This window comes from Chrysemys picta, chromosome 6 (genome assembly GCF_011386835.1).
Source record: "Chrysemys picta bellii isolate R12L10 chromosome 6, ASM1138683v2, whole genome shotgun sequence".
In the NCBI taxonomy this organism is placed as follows: domain Eukaryota; kingdom Metazoa; phylum Chordata; order Testudines; family Emydidae; genus Chrysemys; species Chrysemys picta.
In genome coordinates, this window is record NC_088796.1 from 76,534,482 (window position 1) to 76,550,720 (window position 16,239).

Genomic DNA, 16,239 nt, shown 5'->3' on the forward strand with positions numbered 1-16,239 from the left:
CCTCTCAAAAAAATTAATGTTTTATCTTCATCCTGATTTGTTTGCTTAAGAGAAATATTTGAATGTATACAGTTCAGGCCAAAGCACAGAAATGGAAACCTTTTAGTTTCCTCACTTTCTCCAGCCCCAGTACTTAACGATTTCTTCCACTTAGGGTATGTCTACACTACGAGAGTAGTTCGATTGTACTTAAATCGAATATGTGGAATCGATATTACAAAGTCGAATGTGTGTATCCACACTAAGGACAGTAATTCGACTTTGTGAGTCCACACTAACGGGGCAAGCGTCGACAATGGAAGCGGTGCACTGTGGGCAGCTATCCCACAGTTCCCGCAGTCCCCGCTGCCCATTGGAATTCTGGGTCAAGCCCCCAATGCCTGCTGGGGAAAAAAATGTCGAGGGTGGTTTTGGGTAACTGTCGTCATCCAACCGTCACTCTCGCCCTCCCTCCCTGAAAGCACTGGCGGGCAATCAGTTCACACACTTTTCTGGTGAGTGACAGTGCGGACGCCACTGCACTGCGAGCATGGAGCTCGCTGCGACCATCGCTGCAGTTATGGCCATTGTCAACACCTCGCACCTTATCATCCACCTTTTCCAAAGGCAGATGCTGAGAAATCGGGCGAGGAGGTTACGGCAGCGCGGTGAGGACATGAAGTCTGAGAGTGGCACAGACCTCTCACAAAGCACGGGACCCCGTGCCGTGAACATCACGGTGGCAATGGGTCATGTTGATGCTGTGGAATGGCGATTCTGGGCCCGGGAAACAAGCACGGACTGGTGGGACCGCATAGTGCTGCAGGTCTGGGATGAATCACAGTGGCTGTGAAACTTTCATATGCGGAAGGGAACTTTCCTGGAACTTTGTGAGTTACTGTCCCCTGCCCTGAAGCGCAAGGACACCCGGATGCGAGCAGCCCTGACTGTCCAGAAGCGAGTGGCCATAGCCCTCTGGAAGCTTGCAACGCCAGACAGCTCCCGGTCAGTCGCGAATCTCTTGGCATCAGCAAATCTACCGTGGGGGTTGCTGTGATGCAAGTAGCTAACGCAATTGTTGAACTACTGTTGTCAAAGGTAGTGACCCTTCGAAACATCCAGGTCATCATAGATGGCTTCGCCGCGATGGGATTCCCAAACTGCGGTAGGGCTATCAATGGAACTCACATTCCTATCCTGGGACTGGACCACCAGGCCAGCCAGTACATTAACCGTAAGGGCTACTTTTCAATGGTGCTGCAAGCACTGGTGGACCATAGGGGACGTTTTACAAACATCAACGTAGGATGGCCGGGCAAGGTTCATGACGCTCGTGTTTTCAGGAACTCTGGTCTGTTTAGACAGCTGCAGGAAGGTATGTACTTACCGGACCAGAAAATAACTCTTGGGGATGTGGAGATGCCTATAGTGATCCTCGGGGACCCAGCCTACCCGCTAATGCCCTGGCTCATGAAGCCCTATACAGGCGCCCTGGACACTGAAAAAGAACTCTTCAACTACCGTCTGAGCAAGTGCAAAATGGTGGTGGAGTGTGCTTTTGGACGTCTCAAGGGGAGATGGAGAAGCTTACTGACTCGCTCTGATCTCAACGAAACCAATATCCCCATTGTTATTGCAGCTTGCTGTGTGCTCCACAATCTCTGTGAGAGCAAGGGGGAGACCTTTATGGCGGGGTAGGAGGTTGAGGTGAATAGCCTGGTTGCTGATTACGCCCAGCCAGACAGCCGTGCGATTAGAAGAGCCCAGCGGGATGCGCTGTGCATCCAGGAGGTTTTGAAAGCTAGGTTCCTCAGTGAGCAGGGTAACCTGTGACTATTAAGTTTGTTTAAAGAGAAGCTGAACCTGCCCCCGTTTCTTTACCCACTTAGTGTTGACTATCCTCTCCAGCTACATACCCCATTCATCCCGTCCCCCACCCCCCCAAACACACATTTAAAAATAAAATAAATGGAACTTTGATAATGAACACCGTTTTCTTTATTACGGATTTTGTGGTAAAGTGTTGAAACTGGGACGCAGACTGTGGTGGGGAGTGGGCATAGTGATGGAAAGAACGCTTCTAAACTGGAGGAATGACAGGCTCCTGCTCCTAGAGAGATCCGCAGTGGTGGACTGGTTGTTTCAACGGAGCCTGCCACCCCTCCTTTTTGGGACTCTGTGTGGGGGGGCTATGTGACTTTGTGGCGGGGGAGGACGGTTACAGATCCCCTGCTGCGTGGCTCTGTGATCCAGGATAAGGACCGCAGCATAAGATCTCTATCCGCCCTCCCCCGCCACAAAGTCACATGCCTCCCACCCTCCCCTCCCCCCCCCCCCCCCCCCCCCCCCCAAGAACATGAAAACCACCTCCCAGACTGACCAGGGTGCCTAGTGACTGCAATGTGTGTGTGACCTTCTGCTGAACCTGCCCCCGTGTCTGTATCCTGGTAAAGGTGACTGTCCTCTCCAATTACCAGCCCCCTTCCCCTTTCAAACACACTCTCCCCTAAAAGAACATGATGGAAACAGTAATTAACAGAAACGTATCTTTTATTAGCAACTACACAGTTAGGGGATGAAACTGGGCCGGGGGCTTGGGTGAGGCGGAAAGGAAAGGACTTATCAAATTTTTGGGAATGAGAGCCTTCTGGTACTTGAGCAGTCTGCAGGGGTGGAGTGACAGTTTTCACGGCCCCTGCCGCCCCTCCTTCTTGGGACTTTGGGTGAGGGGGGTATGGGAGTTGGTGGCGGGGGAGGGCGGTTAGAGAGAGACTGCAGCGGGGCTCTGTCCTCCTGCCTCCGGTCCTGCAGAACATCCACAAGGCGCCGGAGCGTGTCCGTTTGCTCCCTCATTAGTCCAAGCAGCGTTTGAGTCGCCTGCTGGTCTTCCTGCCGCCACCTCTCCTCTCGTTCGCTGTGTGCTCTCTGGTATTGCGACATGTTATCCCTCCACTGGGTCTGCTGGGCCGCATCGGCTCGGGAGCAGCCCATAAGTTCTGAGAACATGTCGTCCCATGTCCTTTTCTTTCTCCGCCTAATCTGCGCCAGCCTCTGCGAGGGGGATGCCAGAGTAGGTCGGGAGACATTCGCAGCTGTGGGTTGGGAAAAAGGGAGTGAATTCCTCACAAAGATAATTTTTTGTGAACAATGAAACCTAGTCTTTCTCTGTGAACAAGCCCATGCACAGCACCTATCACATGCGCACTCAGGACAAGGTCGAATTTTCGGCCTTCGCATTCAGTGCCTGGGGTCTTGCAGTGGAGATCAGACAAGCGGGGCAGGGCAGCGGAATTCGGGTAGAAGGCTGACATGGTAAGCTGTAAACTTTTGGCTGCTTAAAACTTAAATTAGAGCAGTGCCCTCCTTTCACGTTCAAAGCAATGCTCCTATCGTTGGGCAGTTCTGCTGCCGGCAATCCGGCAAGCATGAACTCTGCCCCGTCCCACCCCCTCATGGCTGTCCCCGGGAAAGATCCCTGTATGCTGCCCCTCTCCCGCCTCCACCGCGTGGCGGTAAACCGCCGGTGACAGTTCTGTAAAGGAACAGGCAAGCAGTCTCAGTAGTAACATTCCCCTAATTCTAAGCAGGTCACCATGAGCGACATCACTCTGCTGAGAATTTCTGAGACCGAGAAAGAACGCATGCTGCCTGAAAGCCAGCAAAAACCAGGGCCGTATGCCGCCATGCTGTGCAAGGCAATGATCCCAGAGTACTTGATGATAGCCTGGCAAGGAAAAGTTTCCTACCATGGAGGACACAATAAGGCCGCTCTCCCCAGGAACCTCATGCAAAGGCTTTCCAATTACCTCCAGGAGAGCTTCATGGAGATGTCCCATGAGGATTTCAGCTCTATCCCCAGACATATAGACCTTCTTTTCCAGTAGCTGCACTGGCAAGGACTAAAAAGTAGAGTGCCTAGGGCAAACAAATCATGAAAAACCCATTGTTAATATTCCTGTTCTGTTCAAAATAAATGTTTACATGTTTAAAACACTTACCGACTGATCCTTCCCCTGATTCTGGGTCTGGGTTAACGCCTGGGGACGGTTGGTAGGGGATCTCTGTGAGGGTGATGAAGAGATCCTGGCTGTCTGGGAAATCAGCGTTGTAAGCGCTGTCGACTGCCTCGTCCTCCTCCTCACCTTCCTCATCTTCCCTGTCTGCTAACATCTCCGAGGAAGTGGCCGTCGACAATATCCCATCCTCAGAGTCCACGGTTAGTGGTGGCAGCCGCACCTAGAACGGAATTCAGTGCCTCGTAGAAACGGCATGTCTGGGGCTGGGATCCGGAGCGTCCGTTTTGACTCTTTTGGTCTTCTGGTACGCTTGTTTCACCTCCTTGATTTTCGCGCAGCACTGCGTTGCATCCCGGCTGTATCCTCTCTCTGTCATGGCTTTTGAGATCTTCTCGTAGATCTTTGCTTTCTGTCTTTTCGATTGCAGCTCCGAAAGCACGGACTCATCGCCCCACACAGTGATCAGATCCAAGACTTCCCGATCAGTCCGTGCTGGGGCCCTCTTTCTATTCTGAGATTGCATGGTCACCTCTGCTGGAGAACTCTGCATCATTGCCAGTGCTGCTGAGCTCGCCACAATGTCCAAACAGGAAATGAGATTCAAACTGCCGAGACAGGAAAAGGAATTCAAATTTTCCCGGGGCTTTTCCTGTGTGGCTGGTCAGAGCATCCGAGCTCGGACTGCTGTCCAGAGCATCAACAGAGTGGTGCACTGTGGGATAGCTCCCGGAGCTATTAGCGTTGATTTCCATCCACACCCACCCTAATTCGACATGGCCATGTCGAATTTAGCACTACTCCCCTCGTTGGGGAGGAGTACAGAAATCGAATTTAAGAGACCTCTATGTTGAACTAAATAACTTCGTTGTGTGGACAGGTGCAGGGTTAATTCAATTTAACACTGCTAAATTCGACATAACCTCCTAGTGTAGACCAGGCCTTAGAGTTATATACTTGATCCTGATACACCATACTCCTTGACATGAGTTTTGCTGCAGAGAAAGGGCAGTACTTAACCCCTTGTATATGATTATTTCTCAGTGCCTTGTTTTTGTTCTCGCTATGTATGCTTTGTTTTCTCACAAGCTTTGAAAAGGGTAAGTTAAAAGTGTAGATATATTTTCAGAATTGTATTTAGGTAGAAAGTTGAATTATTTTAAACACAGGCCTATCTCTGGGGAACATGGGTGGTCTTGTCTCAAGAACCAGTCTTTGATGATCTATTCTTTCTAATGGGTAATTTGTAGCCTCATTATAAACTCTAGGAAGAAACCAAAATACTACTTACTTACTCCTTGGGGAATTCTGCACCTAAAAATTCTGCGCACAATATTTTAAAACTCTGCATATTTTATTTATCAAAATAACACAATATAATCATGCCAGTTCCAATTATTTTGGTAATGTATTTCAAAATACCTGTCAGCAAACATGTCTGTAACAATACAGACAAAAAAAAAGATTCAGGAAATGTCTTTTGACAAATAGATTCTTTACTAGGCATATTAATACAGAACTCTGAGTAACTCATTTAAACTACAATACAGAAATGTATTTCCTGCACCCCTCGGAAGCAGTGCAAAGGCTTAGGGGAATCAAGGGGTAATGGAGGAGCTGACAGAGAGGGAAGGAGCCTGGGAGTGAACCTGGAGGGTTGTTAGGTATGGGTAGGAGAAGTATGGAACAGGGTTTATTTTTGTGGGGGGATTGTTAGGGAGTTGCGGAGCCTCCCTCATGCAAACCCTGGGGATAACCCCTACCTTCTCCCATTTAGTCAGGCACATCTGCTCCCATCCCCGTGTGTCCCTGCAGCCCCCCTCCCATTCAGCCCGTGGCTTAGTGCTGTCTCCCCACTTGCTCCTGAGCCCAGTACTGGGTTTACAATGGCTCCGGTGGCATCAGGTCCAGCCCTGGCCACAGAAGAATCAGCAATTTCCCAGCAATGGCTGAAACACTCAGCAGCCCAGGGACTGGCAGTTGCAGGATGTACTGAGAATTGTAGTTTGCACGCCGCTGTGTTCCGCTGGGGCCCTGGAACCTGTGTCGCCAGTTGCACTACTAGTCCCAGAATGCCCTGCGCCACGCTGCCAGCAAGGAAATGGTCTGGTTCAGGAAGAAGGTTCCTGGTGCTGATCCTGCTGCACCCTCTCTCCCCCCCGTGGGGCACAGGATGGGGGCTCCTGACTTGATCCCCCTACCCCTGTGTCTCCACCATTATCCTGGGGTGGTAGAGAGCAGAGGGTAGCTGCGATGCTGTGATTCCCAGCGTGCAGCCCCCTGGCAACCCTGATGCCTGGCTGTGGGCTCATGGGCACTGACTCGATCCTGCAGCTTCATGGTGCGCGGATGGGGAGTGGTTGTCTGTGGTCCCCAGAAGCCAGAGGGGCGGTGACAGCTGGGCTGGGTAGTGCTGGCTGCCACACCCCTTGCCAGTGGGAATGCCCAGAAATGCGTTCCCCCAGCACTCTGGGGAAGGGGCGCAGCACAGTTTTTGGGGGAAAGGAACAGTTGTGGGGCAAGTCCAGGTGCAATGGGGGAGTTGGCGGTGACTCTGTGAGTGGGGGATAGAAGAAGCGGAGTGTGAAAGTGGGGGTTGATGGGGCAGAGGGCAAGGAGAGTCAGCGTTGAAGGTGGGGGTTGGGTGTGGGGGAGCAGAGGGAGGAGAGAGTCTGGGTTGAAGGTGGGAGGTTGGCTGCGGGGTGGCAGCAGAAAGGAGGGAGATGATAGCCCTGGGGTGAAAGTGTCTGGGGGTAGTAGCAGGGAGATTGAGGAGAGCCTTTGTGTGAAAGTGGGGGTTAGTTGGGTGGAGTGAGGACAGTAGGAGGGATGGGAGACGAGCCCAGATGTGAAGGTTTGGGTAGGTGTTTGAGGCTGGATTGTGGTAGCTTTTGTGGTAATGTGTGTGCATCTCTGTGTCCCTTTCTCCCTGCAAAAGATGGGCACCAGCAATTTTCCTCCCCAGTAATTTTACTGTTTCACTTGAAGTCATGAGGGGTGGTGAGGCAAAGGGAGAAATAGGCTAAAGAAACTAGCTTTTTAAAAAGTTTTGTAAACATTATTGTATCAAAGTAGAAAATGCAGCTTTCAAAAAATGTATTTACGAAACATAACTTTGGTTGGAGAAGATGGTGGTGTGGAGATGCAGGTGCAACTCCACTGACTGCTACATTCGGGCTTAATATGGCTCATAAGTGTACTAATTAAGCACTTGTGTTCAAGGCCCCAAGCAGGCCCTGAGTGCTTAAACAAAAAAGACAAACTAACAAATAACCCCCTCCCACACAAACCAAATTCAAGAGTATTTTGGGCATATGGATGCTAGCCCAGTTTATCTATGGGCCAAGTGGAGGTCTCAATCAAGTGTGGCTTCAAATATCTTATTATGTTTTTGAATAAATGTTTTCATCCCCATCCTGGCAATATCACATTTACTATGGCACCAGTGGTGCTGTCGCACCAGGCCCACACTGAGAAGAGACCCACAAATATATTGGGCACCGGGCTCAGAAAAGGTTAATCTGGCCCTGCCTGAATCCATGTCCCAGTCTGTCTCCCTGCCCCTCCACACACACACACATTAGCCTTTCTGACCCACAGTCTGAGACTACCCAGCCAACCCCATGTGCCCTGCTCCATCCATCCCGTGCTTCCTCACCTGGTCCGTGAGGAATGCAGCCTCTTTGCCTCCCTCTCCACCAGCTGGCTGTCCTCTCTTCTGGCTCCACAGCAGACCTTCATGTGCAAAAGGTATAACTGCAGCATCTCTCCAGCAGAATCTATATTCTTGGAGGGGGGAAAAAAGAATCTGCAGGGGGACATGAATTATGCACAGTGACTCAGACTTCCCCCAGGAGTAACGTCTGAAAAACTTTCACACTGAATTTTACTCTTGTCTTTCAGAGCTTTCAGCCAACACAGCTGCCTTTGCTAAAAGTGCTGCCATGTTAGGTAACTCTGAGGACCACACTGCTTTATCTAGAGCTTTGTCTCAGCTTGCAGAAGTTGAGGAGAAAATAGACCAGTTACATCAAGAACAAGCTTTTGCTGACTTCTATGTGTTCTCAGAACTGCTTGGTGACTACATTCGTCTTATTGCTGCAGTAAAAGTAAGCCCTGTTTTAAAAATGCAACCTGTTTATCTTGCTGCAAGACAGGATTTATGTTGAAAGTCGCAATTTCTTCACAGGCTAAGAATGCATGGGCAATAGAAGGGAAAGTAAATGCAGGACTGTTGCAAGGAGAGCTGTGACTTCAAGCTAGCATTGAAAATCGCTAGGGAGAAATCCCCATCTTCCAGTATTGAGGCATCCCACTATATAAACTGTTGTGTAATGTGGATTAATCAAATTCGGGTTTTCCAACATCCCAAATGTATACACTTAAATGGAGAATTTATATATGTGAATGATAGTCCTAGGAAGTGTGTTTATTGTATAAGGACACTGTATTGTTCAGCATGGTGTGCTTATTATATTCAGGTACATAAAATATTAACTTGTAGTGGAACACAAGAGTTACGGGTCTGTACTTTTGTCTTAAAGATTTTTTTATGTGCCTAGAGGCCTTAATGTGAGATGCCAGAGACAAAAAATATCAAATTTAGCTCTATTAGAACTTAAAAAACATTGTAGGAGTGTTCAGTGAGGGTGTAAACTGTGCTACCTGGTACCAGTAGCTTTTGATTACTTGTTGGGGATGTAAGAGAGTGATTCAACACTAATTTATCTGGATGTATCTTTCAACATTTTATCAGAAGTTATGTTTTGGTTTAGAAATTACTTTAAGCTTATGTATTAATTCTTACTACTTTGATCTGTTTCCACCAAAACATAGTACCGGACAGCTGAGTGGCCTATAAAAACAAAATCAGTGGTCTAAATGCAGATTCTAACAAATTAGTGTTAAAGACTAGCCCTCCTTAATTGGCAGCCTTGTCAACAGACTTTGGAGAGAGAGAAAGGACTGAATGGGTATGGAGACTAAACCGTATGTTCACAGGAGATGGCCCCTTGCATGTACGCCTTAGTCTGTGGATATATGGAGGACTTCATTCTGCTGTAGTCAGATACTTTTCATAATAACTGTATTAGAAAAATTAAGATAGTTGGATTGGGAGACATTTGCAAGATATCTGATGCAGAGTAGGTCTTACTCAGTCATTATTTCCTGTTCTTTAATTTTGCAGCACGTTGACATAGTTAACGTGATACTTTAAAAAAAAAAATTCTGTTGCATTATTACACTTACAGGGTGTGTTAGATCATCGAATGAAATGTTGGCAGAAATGGCAAGATGCTCAGGTCACTTTACAGAAAAAACGTGAGGCTGAAGCAAAGCTCCAACTTGCCAACAAACCTGATAAACTGCAACAAGCTAAAGATGAGATAAAGGAGGTAATCATTAAGTTGAACGCCTGACTACCTATTTATATTCTGAAGGCCTAAATTTTCCATTGATTCATTCATCAGCATAATGCACTACTTTTATATGGATTTTTATTTATAAATCACTTACACATTTGCTATTTTCCATGTTTACTGAAATTGTTAAAAGGAATGATATTAATTAAATATAAAATGTGCACAATTGTTACACCAATATGAAATCTGTAAGGTGCTTTTATTCTCTTACAGAATGGGGGGGGGGAACAAAAACATGGAAAAGTTTAAAAACCATTCTTTACTGATTGATCAGTTTACTTCTATGCAGTCAAATGACTGTCTTCTGGCTTCTAAAACTAAAATGTATCGCTACAGTCTATTTGAAAACTCTTTCCATGTTTTCCTTATTGGTGCAACGTTTCCGCCTATATATATACGTGTGTGTATATGTGTGTATATATATATGGTATAATTTCAGTAAAAGTACTTAAATATAACATGTTGAAGTTTGTCATAATTTATACACTTTTTCTGTCATGCTTCACCAAGGAAATTGAAGAGGTAGGACAATTTTTTTTAAATTTGAATTAATACACATACTCTAAAAGAGTGTGTACCAGCTTTGTCATCCAATTGGGGGAAAACATCACTGCATAATAGAGCTTAAAATCTTCACAGTTGTTTTGTTTGGCTGCTTCATTGGTCACTAATCACAAGCTGCTTTGTCTTTTCTGCACTTTCACAGTGTTTTGCCTATTAGACTTGAGGAAGTTTACAAATAGAACTTGGCCTTCTCCACAAAATATTATACTACCCACTGGCTCTCGCGTGTTGTTGACTTTTAGGAGAATTAGTAATTGTCCACAGTCATGTTCTCAATGGCTGCTGGACAGTTTGGTGATGTTACTGCCATGCACAAACTTAAAACAGTGAATTGTAACTAATTAGCAAAAAGAAGAAACTCTCTATGCCAATTACACCAAAAAAGATTTTTAAAATATTCTATTGATTTTACACCAAAGGAGATGAAGGACAGGGCTGGCCTACTTGACCCCAAAGCAGGATTCCTTTTTTCCTACTAGGAAGTATTTCTTCACAGGAGAAGGACTTGTTGCAGAAACCACAATTCCAAATATTGATTTAATTTTATTCAGATTATTGAGCCATACTGAAATAGCTAAAAACCACTCCAGAGTGTGCATCAATACTCCTTGTTAACTTCCCAGGCATGATGCTGAAGCCCACGAGGGGCAAGCTCCTCACTTGTGTCTCACCCCTTTATACCAGGTAAAAGGGCTGGAGTGGCATATAGGGAACCTAAAAGCTCCATTTCCAACCAGGGAAGGATTCCCCTGGAACTGTAGAAGATGTCTGTAAGACTGACCTCCATTGACCCCTTCTCTTCCCCCTTCCTTCCCCCCCCCCCCCTCCTTAGTATAGAGGGCAGGCTGAGCGCAGGGCTGGCAGTGGAAGATCTGTATTGGAACTGGGATACAGTACTGTTGAGATACTAGGCAGTGCTGCAGCCCATAGGTTAGCTCAGGGATGCTGCCATAACCTGACAGGTCCCCAGGCATGCCTAGGGGCTTGTCTGTCTGAAAAGCTAGTGTGTGGCAAGCTGGGGTAAATCTACAGCTCACTAGTATGCCACACACTTAACTGGTTGTGTGGACCATGCTACCGCACACTAGAGTGCATTGACCTTACACAGCCAGTTACTGTGGGGCATGCCAGTGCACTATAGATTTACACTACAGCTTCGTATGCACTAACTTTTCATCTAGGCAAGCCCTAAGTTAATGCTGGGGGTCTCTCCAGAGCAGCGCAGGAGAGGGATGGTGCGAAGGTGGCTCAAAGCCAAACACCGCACTCTAAGCTTTGAATTCTGTAGTGCAGCACTTAGAGACACAGCATAGAATCTCCCCTGAGGTGTACATCAATAGCCTACTGAAGCACGTTCTGTTGTGGCTTATTGCCTATTCCATGTCAGAATGGGCATCTGAACAGTAAAGATAAGGGAAATTAGAATAAATGTACTTAAATGTTAACTTTTTTTTATTTTGCTGTATATCTCCAGTTATAAAACTGTTCAAGCATTGTTCCTTGATGCAAAATATATTGCAGTGCATCATTTGCTATGGTCTTAGTACTGAATATCACCTTTTTTTATAGAATTATCTGGAGAGAGGGAATAGTATTTTCTTGTTGGCAACTTAATATAGATTGAACTTACTAAATTTTTGGTATGTTTGACCTGTTGGTTGGTTTATAGGAAAATGATTGTACCAGGCAGCGGATCCCCATGCTTCAGTTACACCTTAAAATGAAATTTGTCAATCTCAACCTCTGAATGTTTCTCAAAACCTGAAGCCTCTTTGTATGAAAGTGTAATAGGCTACAAGCACTGAGAATTGCAAGCCTTTTTTTCTATATTCTCAATTTACAATCAACAGCAGCTGTGCACATCGTAGCTCAGTTTGTGCAGGCAAGAGAGCAGATTCTGAAAACTGACTACAGCAGTTATGGACAAGGTACCATATCTGGCAATGCTGTACGTTGAGTTCTTTGAAGGTGTCAACAAACATGTGGACAAGGGAATCCAGTGGACATAGTTTACTTAGATTTCCAGAAAGCATTTGACAAGGTCCCTCACCAATGGCTCTTATGTAAATTAAGTTGTCATGGGATAAAAGAGAAGATCCTTTCATGGATTGATAACTGGTTAAAAGACAAGGAACAAAGCGTAGGAATAAATAGTAAATTTTCAGAATGGAGAGGGGTAACTAGTGGTGTTCCCCAAGGGTCAGTCCTAGGACCAATCCTATTCAACTTATTCATAAATGATCTGGAGAAAGGGGTAAACAGTGAGGTGGCAAATTTTGCAGATGACACTAAACTGCTCAAGATAGTTAAGACCAAAGCAGACTGTGAAGAACTTCAAAAAGATCTCACAAAACTAAGTGACTGGGCAACAAAATCTCAAAAAAGATATACTGGCATTAGAAAAGGCTCAGAGAAGGGCAACTAAAATGATTAGGGGTTTGGAACGGGTTCCATATGAGGAGAGATTAAAGAGGCTAGGACTTTTCAGCTTGGAAAAGAGGAGAGTAAGGGCGGATATGATAGAGGTATATAAAATCATGAGTGATGTGGAGAAAGTGAATAAGGGAAAGTTATTTACTTGTTCCCATAATATAAGAACTAGGGGCCACCAAATGAAATTAATGGGCAGCAGGTTTAAAACAAATAAAAGGAAGTTCTTCTTCATACAGCGCACAGTCAACCTGTGGAACTCCTTGCCTGAGGAGGCTGTGAAGGCTAGGACTACAACAGGGGTTAAAAGAGAACTAAATAAATTCATGGGGGTTAAGTCCATTAATGGCTATTAGCCAGGATGGGTAAGGAATGGTGTCCCTAGCCTCTGTTTGTCAGAGGGTGGAGATGGATGGCAGGAGAGAGATCACTTGATCATTAACTGTTAGGTTCACTCCCTCTGGGGCACCTGGCATTGGCCACTGTCCGCAGACAGGATACTGGGCTGGATGGACCTTTGGTCTGACCCGGTATGGCCATTCTTATGGAGCTTTCTCCGTAAGCTAGGGATAACTAGTGATCCTGAACCAGGCTGTATGTGGCAGTGAAATATTAATGGCATGCTACTAAGTATGACAACTTAAGGTTTTTAAAAAGTAACTTTTTAGGTAATTTAGACAGTGCCATCAAAGGTTTCAATAAAGAATGTTTTAACTGATATAGGAAGAGTTTGCTGTGAATAATGGGCTCTTGCTAATAAAAATTTCAAGTCTTTATAATCAGCTCTAAAGGAGGAGATATTGTTAAATAACAGACTTTTTTGGCATTCCTCAGTGTAAAATATAGTTGGATTGACATTGCCACTACCTTGAGTTTCCCTAAAATGTTTCTTTGTCAAAATTAAATTAAATACTCTTACTTTTCAACTTCAAGCAAATAGCATTTTGTTGAAATAAAATGCTTTCTCTCTTTAATTTATTAGTGCTGGTAGATTATAGATAGAACTGTCTATTTATTCTAGGTATGTGAATGAGTAACATAATGTCTTATCTATGCACATTTTTCCTTTGCCAGTGGGAGACAAAAGTTCAGCAAGGGGAGAGAGACTTTGAACAGATCTCCAAAACCATACGCAAAGAAGTGGGAAGATTTGAGGCACGTATAACTGTTTTACAAATTCAGTGACATTCTCATTTGCTGTAATGATATAATAGCAATATGACATTCTAAAAAATTGGTTATTTATGTTAATCTACCAGAATTAATCTATTTCGTTTATTAACAGAAGGAACGAGTGAAAGACTTTAAAACTGTTATTATCAAGTACTTAGAATCATTAGTGCAAACACAACAGCAGGTAAGCTAAACTTTGTGGAACTCATTCCAGGGGTTTTGTTGTTAACCTAAAATGAAGCTCTGACTATGAGAATTTTTCAATTATAAATGGTATTAGTAAAATTTTGTAAAATTAAAAACTGGCCGCATTCTAGGTTGGATTTGGAGGGGTGGGAAGGAGACAGAACTACACTTATATGAATATTGGTGCTGTCTTTCATCCATGTTACTACTGGTAACCTTTTTTTTTTTTTTTTAAACTTCCCTCGCTTCAGCATATTTACAGGGGGAGAAAAATGCTCCTAGTCTTGTTTTTTCTATCACTGATTAACTGAAGTAATTTATTCACATGTGGATGGGCTGTAGAAAGTTTGCTTTTTCTTGAAACAGCCACTATAAGATAATATAGGTACTCTCACTCAAGACACTTGTATACTTCATAATCTCAGAAGTAAAATTGGAAGCATGGAATTTTTTTAGCCATAGAGTGAAGTGTTTATAAATTATTATGGAAGGGGTGTCTATTTTAGTTTTAGAAATGGAGTGTTTGGATTTTAGTTTATTCACCTGACAGATACAAATGCTGAATGTCAAACAGTAAAATTACGTTACGGGTAGGTTCAATTCCCATGTGGGTAATGTATAAATGCTATTTCAGATGGAAAACCTTCTTTCTCATTACATGTAATGTATCCTAATCCTCCATTTTACCTCAATCCAAATTCTTTCGAAGTATCTCACCCCATCACATTTGCTAGAAGTGGAGTGGGAAATCTGCCTAGAGGAGAGCTACTTTTGTAAATATATGCATGCTTATTGTGTGAAGACAAATGACTGAAGTGTCAACTTTTAGAGATTACTCCATAGTAATGAATGGATTTATGTAAACATTACTACTAGGTGCTTTCCTGCAATTGCCACGTTGGCAGAAAATGTGCTTTTGGAAAATGCTGAACTTCTTTTTTTTTTTTTTTTTCTTCCTTTTCCTCAAGCTGATAAAATACTGGGAGGCATTCCTACCTGAAGCCAAAGCCATTGCCTAGAAAGGAGAATATTCCAAACCAGAAGACACTTTGGATGTTTGTCCCGGTTAAGCTAAATTCCACAGTGAAATCACTTTAAAATCATTCAAATAAACCACTATATATTTTATGAATTACCATGTCTTTTTTTATATACTACAGCATTTTATTAACAAGCTGCATGTCCTGACCCTCTTTGAAGTGGACTGTGGCATGATATTCTGCAATATTTTGCTGAATTGAACACTATTGTGTCTTAATACTTGCACTAAAATGTGCACTGCAAGGCCAGAAAGTTACAATATTTTTGTTCTTTACAATACAATATGTTCTGTAGTATGTTTACCTGATCTTTATTAAACAAATTTAATTGCATTGATTAATGTTCACTTACACATTCCTGTACAAAATCATGATTTTGTGATTACAAAAATAAAGGGATGTATCTTGTGAAACATTAGTTATACATTATTTTTACCTTCATTTTTCTATAACATTAATTATTTTCTAGATTACTTGGAAGTGGCATTTCTAGTAAACTGGAGATAGAATTTTAGAAACCACTGACAGGAATTGTAGTTCTAAATTAACTATTTAAATGAAAAGTTGGCACAAGGAGTTAAGTTTCTGTACACTAGCTGCCATGGCAAAATTCAACTTAAATGTTAAAAGATTATGAAAAATATTTTATTAGTATTCTTAGAAAAAACACTTTCTATTCTGATTCCTTTTAAATCCCATTCCTTTCTCTTTTAATTTTGAAACACCTATTTGCCAAGATAGTGGATTCTGAACTCCTTCTAAAACTAATATGATCAGTAGAATGGAGACTGTCTGATGGTGATAGGGGCAGGTTTAAATGAGACTCTATTTTCAGGAAAGAGTCTCATCTTGCCAATATATGCTTCCCTCATCAGAGAAGATCACCTACCTGTTCAGGTACTACAACCACACTGTCCTGATGAAGTTAATCCAGATCAAATCTCAGTCTGATTATCATGTAGCTTCTGAGACTGGTTACGAGGGGAAAATCTCTTGTTCACATTAATATTTTGATAATCACGGGGATGGGGCAGGGAACAGGAAAAAGCACATAAGTAGTTTAATTGGGAGTGGACAGTAATAAGTTTAGTATGTTACTTAGTTTTTTAACAAGGCTATGATTTTTTTATTAGAAAATTAGAGAATTATCTGCATGGAGGATAGATTTTATTTGTGCCATCTGCATATCTATGCTCAAGTTTTAGTGTTTTGCCTATTTATGTTTGATGTTAACTACTGACACAGAAGGCACACAAACTATTTTAGGTTGGTGGTTTTTATTCTGTTCAAGGGAAACATTATTTGACAAGTAATAGCATATAGAACTGCTTGCTCTTCATTTCCAGAGTAGATATTTTAATGCTAAATAGTTATGTCAAACTATCACTAGAAAACCTTGTGCATTTCACTACCTCCTACTTACTAAACTCT

General features: G+C 43.6%; 1 protein-coding gene across 2 annotated transcripts in view; it reads left to right on the forward strand.

Annotated features, from left to right (window-relative positions):
* SNX2 (sorting nexin 2) overlaps nt 1–15,221 on the forward strand; it is a 58,008-nt gene extending 42,787 nt beyond the window's left edge. For both annotated transcript variants that reach the window (XM_005305150.5, XM_065599277.1), the window contains exons 11-15: nt 7,896–8,101; nt 9,245–9,388; nt 13,484–13,564; nt 13,695–13,766; nt 14,737–15,221. In XM_005305150.5, coding sequence (XP_005305207.1) covers nt 7,896–8,101; nt 9,245–9,388; nt 13,484–13,564; nt 13,695–13,766; nt 14,737–14,787 — 554 coding nt within the window. In that variant the 3' untranslated portion in view covers nt 14,788–15,221. The remainder of the gene's footprint in view (nt 1–7,895; nt 8,102–9,244; nt 9,389–13,483; nt 13,565–13,694; nt 13,767–14,736) is intronic.
* Nucleotides 15,222–16,239: the final 1,018 nt, after the last annotated feature.